The sequence below is a fragment of the Scardinius erythrophthalmus genome, assembly GCF_964197995.2.
Source record: "Scardinius erythrophthalmus genome assembly, chromosome: 21".
Classification (NCBI taxonomy): Eukaryota; Metazoa; Chordata; class Actinopteri; order Cypriniformes; family Leuciscidae; genus Scardinius; species Scardinius erythrophthalmus.
The window spans coordinates 15,544,630-15,567,822 of NC_138241.1; the positions used below are offsets into that span (position 1 = coordinate 15,544,630).

Genomic DNA, 23,193 nt, shown 5'->3' on the forward strand with positions numbered 1-23,193 from the left:
TGTGCTCATAATGATTCGATACAGGTTTGAAATATTATCATTCAGTGTGAAGTGCTTCATCAATCATATTATTTTACTGTCACATTTGCAGTCGTCATTGTTCAAAAGTTCCAAGCTTATTTCAAATGACTAAAATGCAGCCCATATTACATCAGTAGCAGCAGTCTTGGCAATCACCTGACATTTAAATAAGCTGATAGGGAGATGAGTCATGTCTATAAATTGTTGGCACTAAAGGCAGAGCTGGATGAAACTGTCATCTTTGAATGAGATTGCTCTTGATGTCAAGTTAGAAAATTCATTTTACTTCCACCCTGTCAGATTAGTCTTGCATATGCAGCTCACCTGACACGGCCAATATGACAGTGTTTATCTCATGTCTCAACCTGTCAGAATCTTCATGAAATTCCTTTTATAGATTAGCCATGTAAAATAAGACAGGGAGCAAGCATTTGGGTCAGCTCTCTCTCGTTCTGACAGATTCATCAATTTAGAGAAGGGAAACTGACTGATTTAATTAGAATGATCTCCCAACCCGGCGTGAATGTGATAAGCAACTTGTTTATTTTTCAGTGGTGAGTGGACTTTTGATCAATGTCAATCTTATCCAGATAATTCCAATTCATACAGTGTGGTCCTAAAGTCATAGACAACTAGTAAAAACGCTTGAATTTTCCATTTTTCTAATTTTAATATTATATTATAAAAATGCATGTTTAATTTCACATTATTACTTGAATATTTACAGAATATTTTTCGTAACTTTTTGTACGTTTTCAAATGTAATTACATACCTATTTTTCTTTTGTGAGTGAACTTTTGATGACTTTGATTTTATCCAAATAATTTAAATTCTTACAGTGTGGTATATTATTGTCATATAAACTCAAAACTTCACAAAACAGAATCTCAGGAACTAGGAGAGCAACCAAAATAAAACGACGTAGAACTGACAACTGAACTGAACCAAACACGGGTTTGAATACACAAGGAGTGATCAAAGAAACGAGACATAGCTGTCATGACTAACGACAAACTCTAAACGTGAACAAACTAACAAATAACGTGACTTAAATTATATTATATTATATTATATTATATTATATTATATTATATTATATTATATTATACAATGTCACAAATGAATTTTTGATTAGTGGCCTACAAATAATACCGAATATTTACTCTTCATGATAAGTTATGTTTGTTGTAACATCTTTTAACACTTTTTACATAAAAATAAATAAATCCTATTGTATTAAAATGTGGTCTCAGTGTTTTGGACCGCAATGTCTCTCTATGAAACTTAAAGAAAAAGGAGCACCACTGGTATCTAATCTGTAATTCAGTTCAGTGTTTTTATATACCTATCACTAAATGAACCCCCTGTGTCCGAGTGTTTTTCCGCTCTTGGATTGTAACACTCAGATGTGTAGGTGTGCACCCCAGTTTAAATTTAAGACATGAAAATATCAGAAGGCAGAAAAATGTTAAGAGTTACACCTGCATCTCATCTGTTCCCTCCCCTCCAAACAAAACCGTCCCACGAGGACCACGTCAGACTCCCGCTGGGCTTCAGTCATCAGCAGACGAGAGGCAGAGCGAATATAGCAGGTGACAGGTACTGACAAGAGGATGCATGCTCCGTTAGACCCAGTACAGGGTAACAGGGCCATTGGGACAATAAGGAGTAATTTGTCATTTCCTTACACCCCCCCCCCTGCCCCATCCCCTTTACATAAAAAAGAGGAAGAAATACAACTGGAGTTGATGCAGTAAGTGTCAAGTGCATCTGCAATCACTGGGGTTGTTGCCAGATATGCCACAGCAAGCAGGAAGCTTGACAATATTGTTGTGACTACTCATGCCCAGATGGGAATAAAATAGGCGCTTATTGATTTAGTTGTGTTACCTTGTGCTTCTGTACGCTGTAAACCTTGATATGCTTACAGTATGTACTTAATCTGTGTACTTATATTTACCACTTATTGTTGGCAGATGTGGCAGGTTTGCAAATAATGAACAAGGAAATTAAAATGTTGAACGTTAATGTATAAATCATAAAATAAAAAATCTAAATGGTCAGACCAAGAGCATGAATGCAAGTGTGATACTGATGCACTTTACAATAAGGTTTCATTAGTTAGTTAACTACTTTTGTTAACATAAACTAAGAGTTAACAATACTTCTACAGCATTCATTACTCTTAGTTAATGTGTATTTCAATATTTACTAATGCATTATTTAAGTCAAATGTTGTAATTATTAACATTAGTTTAATGCTCTGTGAATTAACATGAATAAACAATGAACAGCTGATTTTTTATTTTATGTATTGCTCACTGTTAGTTCATGTTAGTTGATGCATTAACTAATGTTAATAAATGAAACCTTATTGTAAAGTATTACCAATAAAGTTGGACAGTTTCTTTGTCTATTTTTGCTCCTCAAATGAAAATAGTATCAAATGAAGTCTGCAAACTGCAATACTGAGTGAATGATTCATCGACTCACTCATAAAGCCAGTCACATGTTTTGTTATTTTTAATGAATTGGTTGAGCGAATGATTCATTAACTCAAACCTAAACTGTGAGTTTGAACACAATAAATCAGTAAACAACTAAAAATGTAGAAATATTTTCACAAATAAACATAAAAAAAGTAGATTCTTTTTGTATGCAACTTATTTTTTGTTTTGACAATATTTTAAAAGAAACAACCAATCAAACGCTAAACTGCATTTGTTAAATGTCTATGAAATATAACACCAGATAACACAAGTAAAAAAAAAAATTTAAAAAAAGATTGCCATTTATCTGCTTTACAAGGATTTAGAGTTAGAATTTGGTTTGATGCCTTCAAAAAACCATTTATAAAAAACATACTAATTTCGAATGAACTAGCATTTGAGTGACTTTACAGAAAGTCAGAGATTTTGTATGACTTAAACATGGTTTGTAGCCCCAAATTAAAACAGGTCATCGCTAAATTTCATTATGATAGTGAAAAGATTGAAAGCTTTCTAATCTCTTTATATTCCTTTTTCCCTTTCAGCCCGGGAGCAAAATTTCGGAGACCGTTTCCTCCATGTGTTTCTCCAGAATGAAAGACCAGTGGCCAGGCTGGGCTGCAGTGGTTCTCATGTTTTGACCACAGCTGCTCATCTCAGTATCAAGAACGATAGCTTGGTGCCAATTACAGTGAGGTGAGAATGGTTTCATTTATTTTTACACTGCAAAAGATCATTCTGTGAAGATATTAAACCTTTTTTTCTTGTTTAAAGCATTAACCTTGCAAAGTTTTTGTTACAATTTACCAAATATGTAAGGAACATTTTATTTTTTTATTTTATTTATTTTTTGCAGTGCGCCGTCATGAAATTATTTGTACAAGAAATTATTCTTTATTAGCTAATCTGCATTTTACTACTCTAACAGTTTGGATTTAATTGAACACAAAGTTCTTTCATATTACAGCACATTTATTCATGTAGGCTACCATTTCCTACAGCGATTTTGGATTTTCACACTAGCATACTGTGACTTTGATCAGAAGAATTTATATGTGGATTATTATAATCTCTCGCCAAAGAAGCAAAACTAGCAAAAAAAGTTTCCAAAAGTTTTTCATTTGACTTTCATAAAAAAATAGAATATCTGTTTTAATCAAAATCAACCTCTGGGAAATTAAAGTGCCATAGTTGAAAAAACACTCTGAAGTGTTTGGCTTTTCTTGAAGATACGTTCAGAAGTCAATTTAATGCACGTTTCCTATATACCAATTTTATATGCTCCTGCAGTATATCACAGCTACAGGTTTTAATATTGAATGTGTTATAATTTATAAATGGCAGTGGCTCTTTTCTGGGCTCTGTGAATCTCATGCTTAGGACTCATGAGTTTTGACATGTAAATGCTGTGGGAGTCGCATCAAAGCTGCTTTTTTATGTGGCTTACTGCTACATATTAGTCTTTGTTCGTTTCATCACCTAATAATAATGCAAATTAACATTGAGGGAGCCAGTCACCACTTGCACATAATTTAATAATTAATATAATGAAATGAACATATACATATAACCACTCAAATGGAAAATGTATTTTAGGCCACAAACTTGCACTATTACTATTATGATTTCTATATAGTAAAGATGACTGTGCTTGAATATATTGCAGAAGTAATTTGCATAAGAATTCAAAATGCTTAATGTCAAGATGCTGTTAATAGAATTGCAATTATTTACTATTAGCTTAACTACTGTATTAAATAATGCGAGTGGATCATAAAATATTAGAATTAGCTCTTTCAATGTAATGTGTTCATTTAGTGCAATTAATTGTTTTAAAAAAAGATGCATTGAAAACAAATACACAATCGTGCCTTCTCCAATACTGACCTTGACAGAGCATCTTAAAAATGGCACAGTCATGAAAAATAGAGGCAAAAGTCTGCATGTGTTAATACAGTAGGGCAGATTGTTTAAAACAATTGCAGATGGAATACAACAGTCAATATATGTTTTAATGATTGACAGCCCTATTTAGACTTAACCTGACATTAATTGCTTGTCCTCTCAGAAAGTAGAAGTGGTATTGGTAAATGTTTCATGTTTATAAAACTACAGTGTCTACATGTTGTATGCATAATTTTTATGCTTTGCTTTCATTTATTCAATTACATTTTATCTCAGCGCTGGATGCATGTAGTTTAATGAAATCTCTCCAGATGTAATGGTGGTCTCAGTGCACTTAAGCAACATTTTAGTGCATATAATTTTTTAAACTTTAGCTGTAAGACTATTTTAGCCAACGCAGTCCAGTCCTAGGCCATTAGAGTGCTGATTTCACATGCATATTTGATGGGTTTCTTGAACAGCTTTTCTCCCATGGGGGGTGTGTTTAGATGCCAAGCACTTCTAACTTAACAATCCGACAGCCTGTATCAGTTGTCTCTAGATATTCCTGCTGTCTTGTTTGACTCAGCGATCTCATCTCTTAGGGCTTGGAGAAGGTTTCTCTCCTTCTGTCACTCGTCTGAGGAAATACTCCGGCTGATGGAATGGAGATATTGTCAGATGTGCCATCTGCACTTTTCTGAATGTCTGCTTTCTTTGTTCTCTATATTCCACAGAATAAATCATTATTTTGACATTGGCACATACATGTCCAATAAGAATTTAAATGATGTTGTGAGATACTGTAAAGCATGGTGCATATAATCCTTTAGAAATACCTGATTCAAATGATACAAAATGAGAAATTAAATGGGGTCATGACATGAGAAGTCAAATTTCCCTTGATCTTTTGACATATAAGAGGGCTTTTGTACTCTTAAAGCATCCCACAAGTACCATAGCTTAAAACCTCATTATAAAATTTTTATTTTTTTATTTAAATAAGCTCGTTTTGATATTGCGGGATCTGTGACATCACACAGGTAAATATATTTGCATATGACATACGCGAATAGTTCATCATTGCACCATTGGCCCCGCCCACTGGCATTCAGTAGCTTAACGGCTCACATTTGCCTAGACCGGATGAGAGCGTCACGTCAAAAGCAAATAGAACCCATTATAATCACTGACACTGTCTACACTGCATACAGTATACAGAAGTTTCTGACTCCACTTGAGTCTGTCGACAACAGGACAAATGGAAGAGTGAAAGAAAGTTCGCTTTGACGCGTCCAGTTTAAACAGCTCATTTGCATCTCTGTACTGACTTCATAAGGATCCCAGTGGCAAAAACAAGTGGATGGTTTAATGGCATCCCAGAACGCATCTAGGGATTATATGTTTGTTCAGAGAATGTTGTTTTTTCAGCGAGGCACAGTGTAATGGAGAGTTTGCAAAGAGAAACTTTTGTTGAAAGATGAAGCGTTTAACTTTATTGAATCTGAAAGCAGCAGCATCAAAAACCTTAAGTAAATGATTTCATAATGTTTTGTCTGTAAATTACAGTTTTATATGGATCATTTTTTTTAAACACTTGCATACAATATCGAGGGGGCGTTGATACTGTTTTCTATGCAATGGCGTTAGCCAATCATATCAGTGGCTGTTTACTGACAAGCCTTTAAAGGAGCCACCCCGTAAAAACAGATCATTTCAGGCAGAGGGGCAGAATGAGGGTTGAAAATAATTGTCTTTCCTCGTCTGTGTGTGTGTGTGTGTGTCTCCTTTAAAAGCAGCAATGTCCAACTGCAAGTTCGACAGGATAAAAAAATGAAAAACTTGAGCAGCAATTGACACAGCATGGTGTCTGAAGCAGTGAGTGTCTTGAATTGGCCAATATGCACCAGGAACTAAAATCTTTTAAAAGGAGTGCATATTGCCATTTAAATAACATTAAGATAACAGCAAGTTAAAGACATCATTGCAAACAAATGCACATGCACCATGGTGTGCCAACAACTGATGCTGAAGACAATGGGAGAGATTCACCTTTTTAAAGCAAAAGTCTTTTGCATTCTCAATTGAAAAAGAAAATAAAAGGAAATTCTAGAAAAATATTAGAAAATAAAATTCACCCTGTTGTATAGATTTCTTTGTGTGCATATGTGAAATTGACAAATTCCACAAAGTATCAAAAAATACACTTAGAATCAATATGCAGATTAAAAGATTAGCACATTACTGTAATTGAAGTTGCTGCACACAGTAATGTTTTAGCTATATTTACTCTTATATACAAAGCCTAATGTCTTGATCTTTTGGTTGATGATAATCATAATATCCTGATATATCTTCATGTCCATATACAGTAATTCCGCCTCTTGATTTCTGAGGTCATCTCTCAGGGTCTGCTTGAGCCGTGAAGATCTGATGAGATCACGCGTTGCATGGTACTGGATCAAGGTCAGCCATGTGGCACTTCAGCAGAATCTTAATGCAGCTGGAAGAAGCGTGGTACCTTTCATTAGAGGAGAGAGTTTGAATGTCACGTGACTTAATTATTCTTTTTAATTGCCGTAAATGAGTTGGCTTTTTTATGTGTGTGGTGTGTTGCATGAGTTTTGGGGCTATGCGTGTGCATTCATGGCCAAAAGTACATAGACATCCAGTTATAATTAATGGGTTTGGCTATTCTAGATACACCTGTGCAGAAAATCAATCATACAGCTGTGCAATCTCATAGATAAGCATGAGCCATTTTGTTTCAGCTTAACAATCACCTGAGGTGCATCTAGAAATGATTTACTTAGTCTGGTGTGGAAAATCCTGGCTGGCCTGCATAAAGCCCAGACCTGAACCACCTTTGGGATGAATCGGAATGCTGACTGACTCTTGTGTCTGAATGGGACAAAATCCCTGCAGCCGTGTTAGCATCAAGTGTAACGCAAAGGAGGGTTATCTCCATATATTTTTAAATGAAATGCTCCACAATCATATATGAACAAGTCCTCCCTGTGACTTGTTCTCAGATTATCATTTTTATTATCTTAAACCTGTTGTGGCCTAATGATGGGGATTCCCATCATCTCAGGTTTTGCAATGCCTCGGTGTAAAGGGTCACTTGAAAAATCAGGCTCTGGAGAAAGTAATGTGAATCATTGGCCACTGATGATATACCAGAAGACCTGAAGAGCAATACAGGGAGTTTGAGATGCTTAGGTCTGTGTCAACGGTCTGTTTTGCGAATGTTCTTCAGCACTTGAGATGTCAATGTTTATAGATGAGGCCGACAGAATTATAGCAGCTGTTGAAGAATGATTGAAAACCTTGTCAATTGTCTCAGTTAATGGAAACATGTCAAGTTGCGCCATTACTTATGGATTACTTATTCATTTATCATCAAGCTGGATGGTACAAAGCACCAGCAGCAATAAAATTAAATTTGGCATGCCTTTTACAGTTCAACTGCTGAATATGATTTGAATTACATTGGAAAGAAATTGGAACGATGATTTATGTAACCGCTTTAAATAATGCATTTTCCTTCTTTTCAGTTTGAAATACCCACAAACATGTGGTAATTCTTTAAACATTAAATAATACTACTAATCAGTGTTTGAAATCCCACAAGTAGAAATGTTAGTTAAATTTATTACTGTCACAATATTATGGAAGTAAAATAATGTCAAATGTTTTTGAAACAAAAAGCCTGTTGAATTGCACTACTTGAAAAAAAATAGGCATTGCATTAATCATGCTTGCATTTTAATGCATTGTATTTTTAGGGCTTGCATTTTTATGGGCTGAAATTCAGCATGGTTGAATATTTAAGCTGTGAATATTTCAATTAAAAACATTTCAAACACATTTTCATTATTAAAAATTCAATAATCCATATTCACCTTTCATATTTCACTTCCAAAATATTCAAACTGTTTAAAAATACAACCTATAATATTCAACAGGCAATTTTCGGTCCATTTCATTTCGCTTTGCAAAATTCTCTTCCACAAATTCAGTGGTTCAAATTCGACAGTAAATTCAACGGAACTGCAGGAAAAGCAATAGACTACCGAGATACTCTCCATCTGCTGTTAGTCGACCTCACCAGCAGGGGGTGCAAAAGCGCTTGTTGTTGATGAAGACAGAGCAACAGTTAGAGCAAGCCATTCATTCATAAAACTCATTTAACAGCAATGCAAGTGTATTTGTGATTATTATGACGGCGGTTTTATGTTAAATTCAGTGTCTTCACGGTTACTCTCCCTGTGTAGCCTACAAGCATCTTTCTCTACCGTGAACAAGATTATAATGTTATTCCCCGATGCGGATACGCAGATCCAATGTTACATTTTTGAGATTGACATATATTTCTCTTGGTTGTTTAGTTGCCTTAACTTTATATTGTGGCGATGTGCTGCATGTAGGCTATTAGGGTTTCCCTCAATACTTAAGGATTCCCCTGCTGGACATATAAAAGGCTTAATGTATAGCTTAATGGACTAATTACAGTGATATAAAAGACCAAACTCGCAGGCAAGCAGATTGACTCAGAATAACGCGCAAAGTTTAATGCTGAGCGTTTCCCCGGTGATAGACTGGCATTGACGTTGGACATTCGCACATTTAGGGACCGTCTCTAAAGTGTATACTACTTTGGTATACACGTTTCTAACTTCAATAGCATTTGAATAGAACGACTTACAGTCATAAAACCAACTGTAAAGTGTTCATGTAGTGTCAGGCATAATGCGCACCCTTTGGATTTTTGATATTTATTTAAATAAATTAAAGTTTGCTATTGAAGTTAGAAACGTGTATGCCAATGTTTTATGCAACTTTTGAGACGGTCCCTAAATGTGCGAATGTCCAATGTCAAGCCAATTTTACATTTATTAGGCTACATTTAGTCATTTATTTAGCAGACGCTTTTATTCTTTTATTTTTCCAAAGCGATTTACAGTTAAACTAACAATAGGAGGACAACAATATGCAAGTTCTATGACTCTTCCCAGTTTAAGCTAATGCAATACACGTAGGCATAGCCTATTATATATATATATATATACTGTAGAGAGAGAGAGAGAGAGAGAGAAAAGAGAAGAGAAAGTGTTAGTATTGATCAAGTGTTGATTTTATGCCAGTATATCACGAAACGCTCAGCATGAAACTTTGCACGTTACGTTCATATTCTTAGTCCATCTAGCCTATATAGTAGCCTACAGCCTACATCCCAAATAAGGTGCAAGTTTGGTCTTTTATATCTCTGTATTAGTCCATAAACTACGTTAAGCGTCTTGTCCCGACAGAAGGGGAATCCTCGAGTGTGAGGTATATTGAGGGAAACCGATTATAATCCTGTTCATGTAGAGAAAGCTGATGACATGCTACACAGGGAAAGTAACAAGTTATTGAATGAAACTGTGATAAGGTTCAGTTCGTCAATAGTAAGGAAGGAAGAAGACAGGGGTCGGCTGGAGCTGGGACGCACGTTTTATTTACTCTTTTCGTACTTAACAGAAATATGCGCACAGAGCGCGTTCACCATGCACATGCACAGCAATACAAAACAATAACTCAGAATTCTCTTTTAGTCGTCTCTTGCAGGATCAGCGTCTCACGAGGTCCCAGCTCGTCTCTCTCTCTCTCTCTCTGTCACTCTCCGGCTTATATCCGGTCTCTCCACGCCAATTACTGAAATCAGACACAGGTGTTCATCATCTGCACTTGACCTACTTACGCTCCGCTCCGCTCCGTCCTCTCTCTCCCGCTACAGACTCAGCAAAACCACGCCCCCCTCGCCACATACCCCCACCGCCCGACTCAGGCCGGGGAGCCATCCGGTCTGCAGCCTCCCCCCCCCTCCTCCTGGAGAGAAAGTCAGCCACAGCCATCTGTACACCCGGCCTGTGGATCACCTGGAACTTAAAAGGCTGTAAAGCTAGATACCAACGAGTGATCCGCGCGTTGGTATCCTTCATGCGGTGGAGCCACTGCAGGGGAGCGTGGTCCGAACAGAGGGTGAACTCCCGCCCCAGGAGGTAATAGCGAAGGGTGAGAACGGCCCATCTGATGGCCAAACACTCCTTCTCTATGGTGCTGTACATCGTCTCTCTCTTAGAGAGCTTTCGACTGATGTACAGCACCGGCCGCTCTTCACCCTCCACCTCCTGGGACAGGACAGCGCCCAACCCCCTGTCCGACGCGTCTGTCTGTAGGATAAAGGGGAGAGAAAAGTCAGGAGCATTTAAGAGCGGACCGCCACACAGAGCAGCCTTTATCCGGGTGAAAGCCTGCTGACACTGCTCCGTCCACTGGACCCTATCTGGTGCTTCCTTTTTAGTTAAATCAGTCAGCGGGCTGGCAGTGTCCGAAAAATTAGGTACAAACCTCCTATAATAACCTGCCAGCCCCAGGAACTGTCTAACCTCCTTTTTGGTCTTGGGTCTCGGACAGGTCGCAACTGCTGCCGTCTTGTCAATTTGTGGACGCACCTGACCATGACCCAAGTGGAAACCCAGATATTTTACTTCCACCCGCCCAATTGCACACTTCTTCGGATTGGCCGTGAGCCCAGCCCTTCTCAGCGTCTTCAGGACAGCTCGCAAATGCTGCATATGTCGCTGCCAATCACCACTATAGATGATGATATCATCTAGGTATGCAGCGGCATATGCAGCATGCGGCCGGAGAATTCTGTCCATCAGACGCTGAAAGGTGGCCGGAGCCCCGAACAACCCGAACGGAAGGGTAACAAATTGGTGTAATCCGAACGGCGTCGTGAAAGCTGTCTTTTCTTTGGTCATGGGGGACAAGGGGATCTGCCAATAACCCTTAGTTAGGTCCAGTGTCGAATAAAAACGAGCAGTGCCGAGTCGATCAAGCAATTCGTCAACCCTAGGCATTGGATATGCGTCGAATTTCGACACAGCATTCACCTTTCTGTAATCCACACAGAACCGTACTGAGCCGTCCGTTTTAGGCACTAAAACTATCGGGCTCGCCCAGTCACTGTTGGATTCTTCTATTACTCCCATTTCTAACATCGCTTCTAATTCACTCTGAACTACTTTTTTCTTGTGTTCTGGTAATCTATACGGCCGGCTGCGAACAACCACGCCCGGCTCAGTCTCAACGTGGTGCTGAATGAGATTCGTTCGGCCAGGCAGGGGTGAAAACACATCAGCAAAATCTGCTTGTATAGATTTTATATCAGTGAGCTGCGAAGGTGAGAGGTGGTCTCCTCCAGGGGCCAGAGCGAGGGATTGAGATTTTGAACTCACTTCTGGACCGAGATCCTCCTCCCCACTCACTACCGTCGCCAGCATCACTGACTCCGCCTCCGACCATTTTTTAAGCAGGTTGAGGTGATATATTTGATGTGCACCACCCCTATCCGTTCGAACTACCTCATAGTTGAGATCACCAACTCGCCGTGTAACCTCAAAGGGTCCTTGCCACTTTGCGAGTAACTTTGAACTAGAAGTAGGGAGTAATACAAGTACTTTATCCCCCGGTGCGAATTGACGTAGTCTAGCCCCCCTGTTGTACAACCGACTCTGCTTGTCTTGTGCCTGTAACAAATTCTCCATTGAAAGCCGCCCCAAAGTGTGGAGTTTTGTTCTCAGGTCCATGACATATTGAATTTCATTTTTGCTATTAGAAGGTCCGTCCTCCCAAGTTTCTCTAAGGACATCTAACACCCCACGGGGCTGACGTCCATAGAGAAGCTCGAAGGGGGAAAACCCCGTGGAGGCTTGCGGGACCTCCCGTACAGCGAACAAGAGGGGTTCTAACCACTTATCCCAATTTTTGGCGTCCTCCTGTACGAACTTACGAATCATGGATTTCAACGTGCGATTAAACCGTTCGACCAGCCCGTCTGTCTGTGGGTGATAGACACTTGTTCGAATTGATTTAATGCCCAATAATTCGTACAGCTCGCGAATAGTACGTGACATAAACGCCGTGCCCTGATCGGTGAGGATTTCTTTCGGAATCCCCACCCGGGAGATTAATTGAAACAGTGCACTCGCCACACTCTTGGCAGAAATAGTGCGGAGAGGCACTGCCTCAGGATACCGCGTTGCATAATCCACCAGAACTAATGCAAAGCGGTGTCCCCGTGCTGACCGTTCTAATGGCCCGATGAGGTCCATACCAATTCGTTCGAAGGGGACCTGCATTAATGGTAAGGGGCACAATGGTGCTTTTGGGGTGGCCGGTGGATTCACCAACTGACATTCACGACAAGACGCGCACCACCTGCGCACGTTCTCGTGAATGCCCGGCCAAAAGAACCGGGCCATGAGACGGTTTAGTGTAGCCGTTTGTCCTAAATGCCCGGCCATTGGATTACAATGAGCCGCCTGGAAAAGCATTTCCCGACGGCTTCTCGGTATTAATAACTGGGTTGTATCTTGCTTTGTCTGGGCGTCTTGGGTCACCCGATACAACTTATCTTTTAAAATTGAAAAATAAGGATAGGAGAGCGGTTGTTCAGGATGAAGAAGCTGACCGTCGATAGAGCGAACCTGATCAAAGGCATTTTTCAGCGTTTCATCCCGTGACTGCTCCAGGGGAAAATCATCACGCTCAGGGAGGATGTTTCGCTCCAGAGCACTCTGTTCCCCTGAAACAGGCTCCGGAGGTTCCGGTTCAGCCTCCCCCAACTGTGCAACCGCTATACTACCCTTCTCTCTTTTCTCCCAAGCGGCATCCGAACATAAATATCCCAATAATTTATTAAACGAGGGCCAATTAGTACCCAAAATTATCGGATGCCGGAGGTGCGGATTAACTGCCACCTCTACTCTATGCTTTTCTCCCCTGAATTGAATATCCACAGGCAAAATAGGATAACTCACCACTTCCCCGTGCACACACCGAACCTTAACCACGCGGCTATTATCCAATGCCCTAGGTTGCATCAGGCTTTGATGTATGGAGGATTGGTTACATCCTGAATCCACCAGAGCCTGATATGTACCCCCCTTGATACTCACTGGTATTTGGTATAGGCCAGCTTGATCGAGGGCAGCCTGTGGCGCGTCGGGGACCCGGATCAATGTCCCCACCTCCATCACTGGACATCGATCAATAAAATGTCCTGGGTCCCCGCAGCGCCAACAGGCCGGCCCAGACTTTACCGCCGCCCTGGCGGCAGGAAGCGGGTCAAGCGATTGGCGTGGAGAGAGCGGTGATGGAGGGGCCGGGGTGAAGAGTCCCGTGGACGAACTCCCTCCCCTGGGAGGAACTCTGGGGATCGCTGATGGCTCCGTCGGATAACCAGCTCTCCACCGGGGCGCTGGTTTCGGCGGGAGTCCTCCACGGGTCCTGGGAAGGGGAACGGGTTTGGAGGGAGAGAGAGGAGAGGGAGAGAGAGAGAGAGAGAGAGAGGCAGATGGTAGAGGGTCGCCGACCCCTGGGCACGCCACCATTTGGTCCTCCGCCAGCTGGATGGCCTGGTTCAGCGACGTCGGGCGGTGGCACTGGACCCACTGCGCAGTTTTCCTCGGCAGCCTGGCCACGAACTGCTCCAGTACCACACGATCGATCACATCCTCGACGTCGCTACTGTCGGCCATCAACCATTTGCGGCAGGAGTCCCGGAGCTGCTGTGCCATCACGAAGGGTCGGCCGGACTCTTCCAGTGTCAGGGTCCTGAACCGCTGGCGATGCTGCTCCGGCGTCCGACCGACCCGCTGCAGGATGGCACGCTTGAGGTCCTGGTAGACCAGGAGGTTTTGGACTGGCAGTTGGTGTGCGGCTACCTGCGCTTCTCCTGACAGCAGGGGGATCAGCCGCATTGGCCAGTCTCCGGTGGGCCATCCCCGGGCCTCTGCCGACTTCTCAAACAGATCCAAGAAGGCCTCTGGATCATCATGAGGCCCCATCTTGTTGAGCGGCAGAGGAGATGTACTGTCCTTGGGGATGGCCCGAGCCTCCCGGTCTACCCAGCTCCGGAACAGCTCGCGGTCTTCATGCTGGGATCGGAGGAGCGCTTCGAAGCGTTTGTCCTGCTCCTCCTTGATCGCCAGCAGATGTTGGTGTTGCTCCTGATGAAGACCGGCGAGCGACTGGATGATGTCCGCAAATGGTGTACCTGACGGGGACTGCATGGCGGCGGCGATCTTCTTCCTTCCCGGGTTTCGGCACCACTGTGATAAGGTTCAGTTCGTCAATAGTAAGGAAGGAAGAAGACAGGGGTCGGCTGGAGCTGGGACGCACGTTTTATTTACTCTTTTCGTACTTAACAGAAATATGCGCACAGAGCGCGTTCACCATGCACATGCACAGCAATACAAAACAATAACTCAGAATTCTCTTTTAGTCGTCTCTTGCAGGATCAGCGTCTCACGAGGTCCCAGCTCGTCTCTCTCTCTCTCTCTCTGTCACTCTCCGGCTTATATCCGGTCTCTCCACGCCAATTACTGAAATCAGACACAGGTGTTCATCATCTGCACTTGACCTACTTACGCTCCGCTCCGCTCCGTCCTCTCTCTCCCGCTACAGACTCAGCAAAACCACGCCCCCCTCGCCACAGAAACATAAACACAGCTTTTGTGTCTTTATCATCTTTTCCGCATATATATTGACACAGCTCATTTTCATTTTATGAATGAATGGCTTGCTCTAACTGTTGCTCTGTCTTCGTCAACAACAAGCGCTTTTGCACCCCCTGCTGGTGAGGTTGACTAACAGCAGATGGAGAGTATCTCGGTAGTCTATTGCTTTTCCTGCAGTTCCGTTGAATTTACTGTCGAATTTGAACCACTGAATTTGTGGAAGCGAATTTTGCAAAGCGAAATAAAATGGACCGAAAATTGCCTGTTGAATATTATAGGTTGTATTTTTAAACAGTTTGAATATTTTGAAGTGAAATCTGAAAGGTGAATATGGGTTATTGAATTTTTAATAATGAAAATGTGTTTGAAATGTTTTTAATTGAAATATTCACAGCTTAAATATTCAACTATGTTGAATTTCAGCCCATAAAAATGCAAGCCCTAAAAATACAATGCATTAAAATGCAAGCATGATTGATGCAATGCCTATTTTTTTTCAAGTAGTGCAATTCAACAGGCTTTTTATTTCAAAAACATTTGACATTATTTTACTTCCATACAATATTTATTAAATTAACCGTCTATTCATGAACCATGATGGAATAAAAACATAATTTGCCAGAATGTTCATGTTTTTTTTTTTTTTTATAAAATGATAAAATATTTGAAGAAAAAAAAAATGCTGTTGTTATTATTTGAGGGAAAAGTAGCCTATCAGGCTGCATAAACAACATGGCTAATAGACAATATCTGAAATCCTTGTCCTTGTGGTAACATTTTTGAGAAAAACAGCTTATACATCATATGGTGATATAAGTGATGTTTTTTGAAAATGTAAAAATGCAGAAAGTTTGCTGTGATGGGTAGGTTTAGGGGTAGTTTTATTGTAAGTGGATAGAATATACAGTTTGTACAGTATAAACCCTTCATGTCTATGAAAATTTCTCATAAAAAAATGAAAACACTGTGTGTGTGTGTGTGTGTGTGTGTGTGTGTGTGTGTGTGTGTGTGTGTGTGTGTGTGTGTGTGTGTGTGTGTGTGTGTGTAAATAATAAAAAGAATTTACTCAACCCTGTATAAAAGTACAGTTAAAAATCGAAAAATGTTAAATTGCTCTTGGATTTACTTGTGGTTCATTTATCACAATGCAAACGGAAGGTCAAGTTGAGAGCATTGCTTTGTTGGATACAGAATCCCACGCAGTGAGCTCTGCTCTAACTTGAACCATTTCGTCAAATGCAGTAGTTCATCCAGTATTACATTCATGCAGGAACTCTAGTGTACAGAGCACTGTATACTACATAATGCCAAGTAGTAAGAGTATGTATGTGTCTCACTGTACATACTTTATGCATGTAGCCTATTTGATACCAGCCATATAACAGTGTAGTAAAAAAAAAAAAAAAAAAACCCAGTTGATAATAAATGTTGACTATATACTAACTTGGAGCTATCGATTACAAATAACTTCTGTTAGCCACTTGTGTGCAGCTTACAGACTGTATGGTGTTTATTATGTGTGCCTGTTTTAATTTTAGGAGTATTGCAAGTGATTCACTCTATTATGGTGTTCATTTTGTTCTGTTCTATCTTGCCCTTTTGTGTTTACTGGCCCATGATGCACAGTTGTGTTCTGCGTGACACTGTGCCACTGTGACAAGCAAATTTCCCCTCAGGGATCAATACATTTCTATCTTATCTGATCTTACTCAGCTCACATAAATTCACTTCAAGTGACAAGTGGATGAGTCGTCTCGACTGCGCAACATACCACGGCTTCCTCGCTTCAAGAAAAGATGGAAGAATACTTTAGTCCAAAGTTTTTGATCAGTCTTCCTAAACTGCTGATCTAGATTTCAGACATCAAAGCCCGCATCTGAGTTTTAAAGAAGCCTGAAACTTACACCTCATTCTCCCTCTCTCCCATTTCTGGGAATAACATTCTGTTGTGAATGTTTGATGTATTCAATTCACTTGAAGAACAATCTTTTATTCATACGTTGATCTTATTAATTCATACTTTGTGAACACAGTTTGACTGTGCTGTTTCTGAGCAGTTCGGCCCTCCTCTTCTTGTCTCTGCCTGCTGGAGTCTTTCTTTGGCTTTTTTGTCATGTTCTGAATAGATATACGGCAAATAAGCAGTATTCATTGCTGTCGGCTTTTTCTGAACACATACTATTAGCAGTCGACATGCTCTGTACACTGCATGTAAGGTTACCCGTTTAATGTGGTCTGTTGATCTTGCATATATTTTGCTGGAGGCTGTTCAATGTTGAGTTTGCTTCAATCTGGTGTAGTACTGGTCTGTGCAGCAGACAGGTTAAATTAGGTTAAAAGCTTGCGGTGGTGACTTATTGTTTACCCTGCGAGTTCCTCCTAGTCCGTTGCCTGTGCATGTATGTCTGCATATATTGGCAGATGCTTCTGCTGCGATTGTCGTTCAACCAAGTCTGCTGTGTGAGTCATTTCTGTTAACAAAAAGCCAAAGGTCAACAAGTGTGAGCGGCTGCATTACACAGCGTTGTGTCCTGTCCTTTATTACACATGAACTTTTCATTCCCTAGCACATATTATTAAATGTATGCCATTTATTCCTGGGGAACTACTGCTGATTTTCCTTGGAAAAAAAGGTAGAAGTCTTAATGCGGCTGCTCTGTGGATCAATGCATTAGATCTGCAGATATTTTTGCTTCTTTTCCTATTTATTTCCCAGCAACTGCTGAGACCCCATGTTGGTGCTGTATATTTTGTCACCCCAGTTGTTGAATTTGGTTTTTACTTTGTTTATGGTATTTAAGACTATAAAATTATTCTGAATATGAAATACGTCAACAACAAGGAAAGAACGTAGACTCAAACAGAACATTTGGAGGAGCTCATTCCTAAAAAAAAAAAAAAGAAATGCTGCCGTGAAACTTGCTCAACAGTTTCAGGTGGCATCAGGAGGAAGGACATTTTAGAGGGATTTTTTGTAGTGCAAGATGAGTCATTTTTGCTCCATTTTCCTGAAGAGATGGGCCACGCTTCAATTCATGTTGTCCCTACAAGTGTACACTGCTTCCTACACATCTATCTGTAGGAGTCCACTTCATCTATCCATTCATATATATATATATTACCAATTTAACCCAGGTTAACATGCACAGCCTGATTAGGTGCAGGTGGATTGCAGGAACAAACTTGAATGACAATAATAAGAACACTCTTCCGCACACTGTTGACTTGATTTTATTCAGAGCGAACAATGCGTTATAGTACACCCCTCACATTTCAGCAAACATTTTAGTATATCTTTTGTTGCCAGCTATTTTGACAATAATGGCTGTATGTTGAGTTATTTTCAGAGGACAGTAAATATATACTGCTACACATTGACTACTCTAAAATCCAAGTTTCATTTCTATAGTATTGTCCCTTGAGAAGATATACTAAAATGTTTGCTGAAATGTGAGGGGTGTACTCACTTTCGTGAGATACTGTGTGTATATATATATATATATATATATATATATATATATATATATATATATATATATATATATATTAGTCAATAAATCACATCTCATGTGCTTATTTAAAGGGGGGGTGAAATGCTCATTTTCACTCAATCTCCTGTTAATCTTGAGTACCTATAGAGTAGTATTGCATCCTTCATATCTCCAAAAAGTCTTTAGTTTTATTATATTTATAAAAGAAAGATAGGCTGTACCGAGTCTTTCCGGAAAAAAACGAGCGGCTGAAGGCGGGCCGTGTGGGCGGAGCTAAAGCTGTGCTAACGTGCCGAGCTAACAACACACAGAGACATTTGTTCAACAGTTTTACTCACCGTTCCAACGCACGACCGCGAACCTTTATCATTGTGACTGCTCGATCCTTAAGCATTAGACGATCTGCAAATCCGTCGATCTGGGATTTGTTTATAAAACAATCATCGTCGAAATGCAGGGAACAAACAGTCTTGCACAACCTCCGTTGATGCTCTGGAAAAACCAACTCCACCCACGGGTTCCTTAGCGCTGGGTTCTTTGGGAATCTGTGCAGGGTTGTCTTGCCCTGGCAACCAAAAACCCACTTCTTTGGTGACATTGACTTCCCTAAAGCCGAGCATAGTGCTTTGATGGGCGTACTGCTTTCGCTCTCTTCTCTCTCTGGTCTACGGTTGCGCGCGCACCCGCGTACTTCCGGAGAAGTGCCCTTAGGACCCATATAAGGATATTCCGCTACATCTGACGTCACACATGCCCATACTCGAAAAAAACTTTCCGAAACTTGTGACAAACCGGAAGGAGCATTTTTGGAACAGAAATACTCCTTCAAACGTACAATTTAATTTTTGAAACTTTGTCCATGTTTAGCATGGGAATCCAACTCTTTAACAGTGTAAAAAACTCAGTATGCATGAAATAGCATTTTACCCCCCCTTTAACATGCCCAAATGGCCAATGAAGTCCATTTCGCAGGCACTATTGGGCATTGGAACGACTGCAGATTTTTAAAGTCTTCTCACTAAAATCACCATATTTTCAATACAGCTGTTCTTCAAATGTTTCTTTCATGCATGCTTTGAACATATACCAGCTTTCTGAGAGTAATATTTGTGTCTGGCAGGCTGTAAGCATTGTTATTTTTAATCAGGAAAGTAGTCAGACTCCTCTTCTGGAGCAGCGTCTCAAAGCCGTAGGGCGCGCCTGTAATTTGGGTCTGGAAGATCAGCTGGAGACATGACTAAGAACACAGGCTGCCCAAAATAACTGAAGCCATTCGAGTGAGCTTGTTATGCAAAAAAATTGTGTTGACACTTTAATGCAGGAAAGTCAGTGCAGCTGGTTGAGTGAGTCTGAGGGACTGCGCCTGTCTTTATCGGCTCCCTCGGTAGGGGTGATCAAGGGAAGCGTGTTATCTGCCACCGGCCTTTGACGTGTCAGCGTGGCTCTCAAAAAGCATGCATGTGGGAACAAAGCTCTTCAATTCTACATTCATCTTAGGTTGCTTATGATGACACAGTCCGTTTGAGCTATTGATATGTTTTGGAGAATGTGAAAAAAAATTATCAATGAGTGGCAGCAATTGTGACTCTTAATGGCTCTCATTCAGATGAGGAGCAGGAAAAACAAGTCGAAGTGGATGCATGAATGAATGCAAGAACCTGTTTAATAGCGCTTAATCAGTATAAACATATATTTATCTGTACATTATCTGTGAGCCAACAGAGAACTGGGTTGATGGTGCTGAGATTATCTACCATCAAATAGTCGCTTGTTGTTATTGCTGTTCCTGTTGGACTTGCAATGTGGCATGAACTAAAAGTCCTTTCTTATTTCTAGCTTTGTTTTCTCGTCCACTAATAAAAAAACAGCACTGTGTGTGTATATATATATATATATATGTGTGTGTGTGGCTGCAAGGCTGCAGCTTCATGATGTTTTACTGCCATCTGTTGCCAGTACTTCATACATATTTTGTAGTTGGAGCAATAGAGGCTCTGCGATGCTCCGCGTCTTCCAGCATCCATTAGTGAACTGTAGCATGAACTGCAATTATATTCAGCTCTTAGATTTCATAGTTGTTGAACGGCAGCACTTGTGTGATGGCATGATGTTGCATCATGTCTGATTGAGTCAATGTAAACCCTGTGAGCCAATCATTTTAATAGAATATAAAGATAAAAGAAACCACATCTTTTTCAAAATAAGGCTTTTTAGTAGTATAGAGTGCAACAGTGTCACCCCTTTTTTTAGCAGCGCTGGTTCCGAAAGTATTTTTTCCATTAATTTTTCCCATAGGGATTTTTTTTAAAGTCTTTGTTACAAGTCATTAACTAAACCAATCAGAGGACAATAACAACTCCACAAACTTTGATTTGAAACAAAAAAGTATTCGAAAATCGGACAAAAATACAAATGTGCAAGACTGTGTACGTGAGGGAAAGAACTATAATTCTCATGACGCATTGCGAACAGCATAGTCGAATTAAAGAATTAAACGATGGAGAAATATAAAACTCCAATTTTCAAATGTTGATTATATATATATATATATATATATATATATATATATATATATATATATATTGCTTTTTTCAACTCTCTGACCGTAATTTTCTGTAAAGCAACATGGGTAATGTAGTTTTTCACCAGCGTTAAACAATTATTTAAAAAAACAATGAAATAACGCGTGTTGATGTCTTCAACAGAAGCAAATACCATCAACCTCGTAGCTCACAGTAAGGCTGTTTTTAAAGGTTTACAAGTTAGCATTCAAAATTCCTTATGGAGAAAATGAATGGAGTTTTTACTTGCACTCTATAGGTGGAGGAACTAGCAACATAGTAAACAAATGGCAACATGACAAAAACCATATAGAACAACACCTTAGCAACTGCGTGACAACCACCCACAACACCCTATCATTGTGGTGGTCAATTTTGATTTAACTGTCATTTAACGGAATAAATAAATGATACCAAGAAGAAAATGGTGTTTATTTTGGGTTATAAAATTTTTATGAGGCTTATTTTTATGCCTGACACACAGCTGGTCTCAGGCTGGGATACACACATGCAAAAAAGGACTATGCTGTGCTTGTGTACATTGCGGGTACACTCAGTAATTCAAAATTTCCTCTTCAGTTTTGATTGCCCTGCACTGCGTTTTTCAAAAGCATCGTAAGCCTAAGTTGAATCTAGAGACCATTGGTGGCAACCGTTCTACGATCAATTTAAGCTTAAGATGCTTTTGGGAAAGACTGGCCTGGTCACATTATTTGATTTGAATTATGATCTCTCATTTCAAGATTCACAGTTTATTCATGTAATTTCATGCTAAATGTATTTCTGTCCAGTTCTAATAAGTTTGTTCATGGTTTTTAAAATGACCCCCACAAGGAAATTTGGACAGAACATATCAAAATACTTTGATTTGCTACTTGCTATTTCTAATCGCCGGTGGTAATTGTTTTATTGTTTGCCCCTGAACTTGTGTGTTTTCCTTGCTCTGTTTGTTTTTTTGTTCCGTGTTACAATTTGCATATGCCCCTGAGTGCAAAATGAGTCATTAATAGCATATCCCCTGAAAAGTAATTAATTTTTTATTAAATTTTTTTTGTAAAAGGCAAAAAAAAGCACAAATGTGAATATATATATAATTTTATATAGTATTTATTTAAAAAAAAAATATATATATATATATAATTGTATATAATAATATTTATATGTTTTCTTAGCAGTAGAGAGAACAAAACATGTATTTTGTAACATATTGTTTATTTGGAATACACTGCTGTTCAAAAGTATACGGTCATGTTTTTTTTTTGTCAAAGTGTCAGTTGCGTAGCTGTTTATGGAGGGACAGAAATCTCTCAGATTTCATCAAAAATTGCTTCATTTGTGGTCCGAACAAAAGTTTTACGGGAACGTAATGAGGGTGAGTAATAAATGACAGATCAAAAATCTTGCCAACCCAAAACTTTTGAACGGTAGTGTATATACTTTGTGCTTTTTGAGAAATAAACGTTTTCCATTAAAGTAAACGGATAATAAGATCTGACTGAGACTCTCACATGACGGAATTGTGCCCTTTCTCTCTCTGTAAATAACCAGTGTGCTCATTCTGTTCCCTCAGGACTGTATCCACGTGTCCACAAGAGCTCATCAGAAAGAATGACACCAGCGCCCAGTTAGATCATCACAGACAAGCTCAGCCACAGCACTGCACTAGATGTTCCTTTAGATCTTTTTAATATGAGCCTAGAGAAATATTATCTGTCTTTGCCATTTGGTAGCATGTAGCTATTTAAGATTGTGTCATCTGCCGCACTTTATAAAGTGACATTTAAATCTTTTTTTAACATCATATTTGTATTGTCCAGCATAAATGAAGTGTGAGTCTTTGTGAAATCTGTTCTCTCTCTCTCTCTCTCTTTCTCTCTCTCTCTCTCTCTCTCTCTCTCTCTCTCTCTCTCTCTCTCTCTCTCTCTCTCTCTCTCTTTCTCTCTCTCTCTGTTGCGTGTGGTTCACTTTGAATGGACAAACCCCTGTAGATCTCAGTGGGTGCCATTTAACTGCTGTGTCTAGAGAAGAAAGCAGTAACACAGTGAGCTGGGAAACAGTTTAGTTTAAACACAATTGCCCACAATATTGCTTGAAAATAACACGCGATCGTTTGGTTAAAAAGATTGTCCCACCCCCAATCTCACACTTTTTGGTTGAGCCAATGTTATGTCTTCT

At 39.9% G+C, this 23,193-nt stretch overlaps 1 protein-coding gene across 1 annotated transcript in view; it reads left to right on the plus strand.

The window, feature by feature from the left end:
- eys (eyes shut homolog) overlaps positions 1–23,193 on the plus strand; it is a gene marked incomplete at both ends in the record, with an annotated part of 268,937 nt that overhangs the window by 212,383 nt on the left and 33,361 nt on the right. Inside the window, one exon of the mRNA XM_081351375.1 lies at positions 3,057–3,207. Coding sequence (XP_081207501.1) covers positions 3,057–3,207 — 151 coding nt within the window. The remainder of the gene's footprint in view (positions 1–3,056; positions 3,208–23,193) is intronic.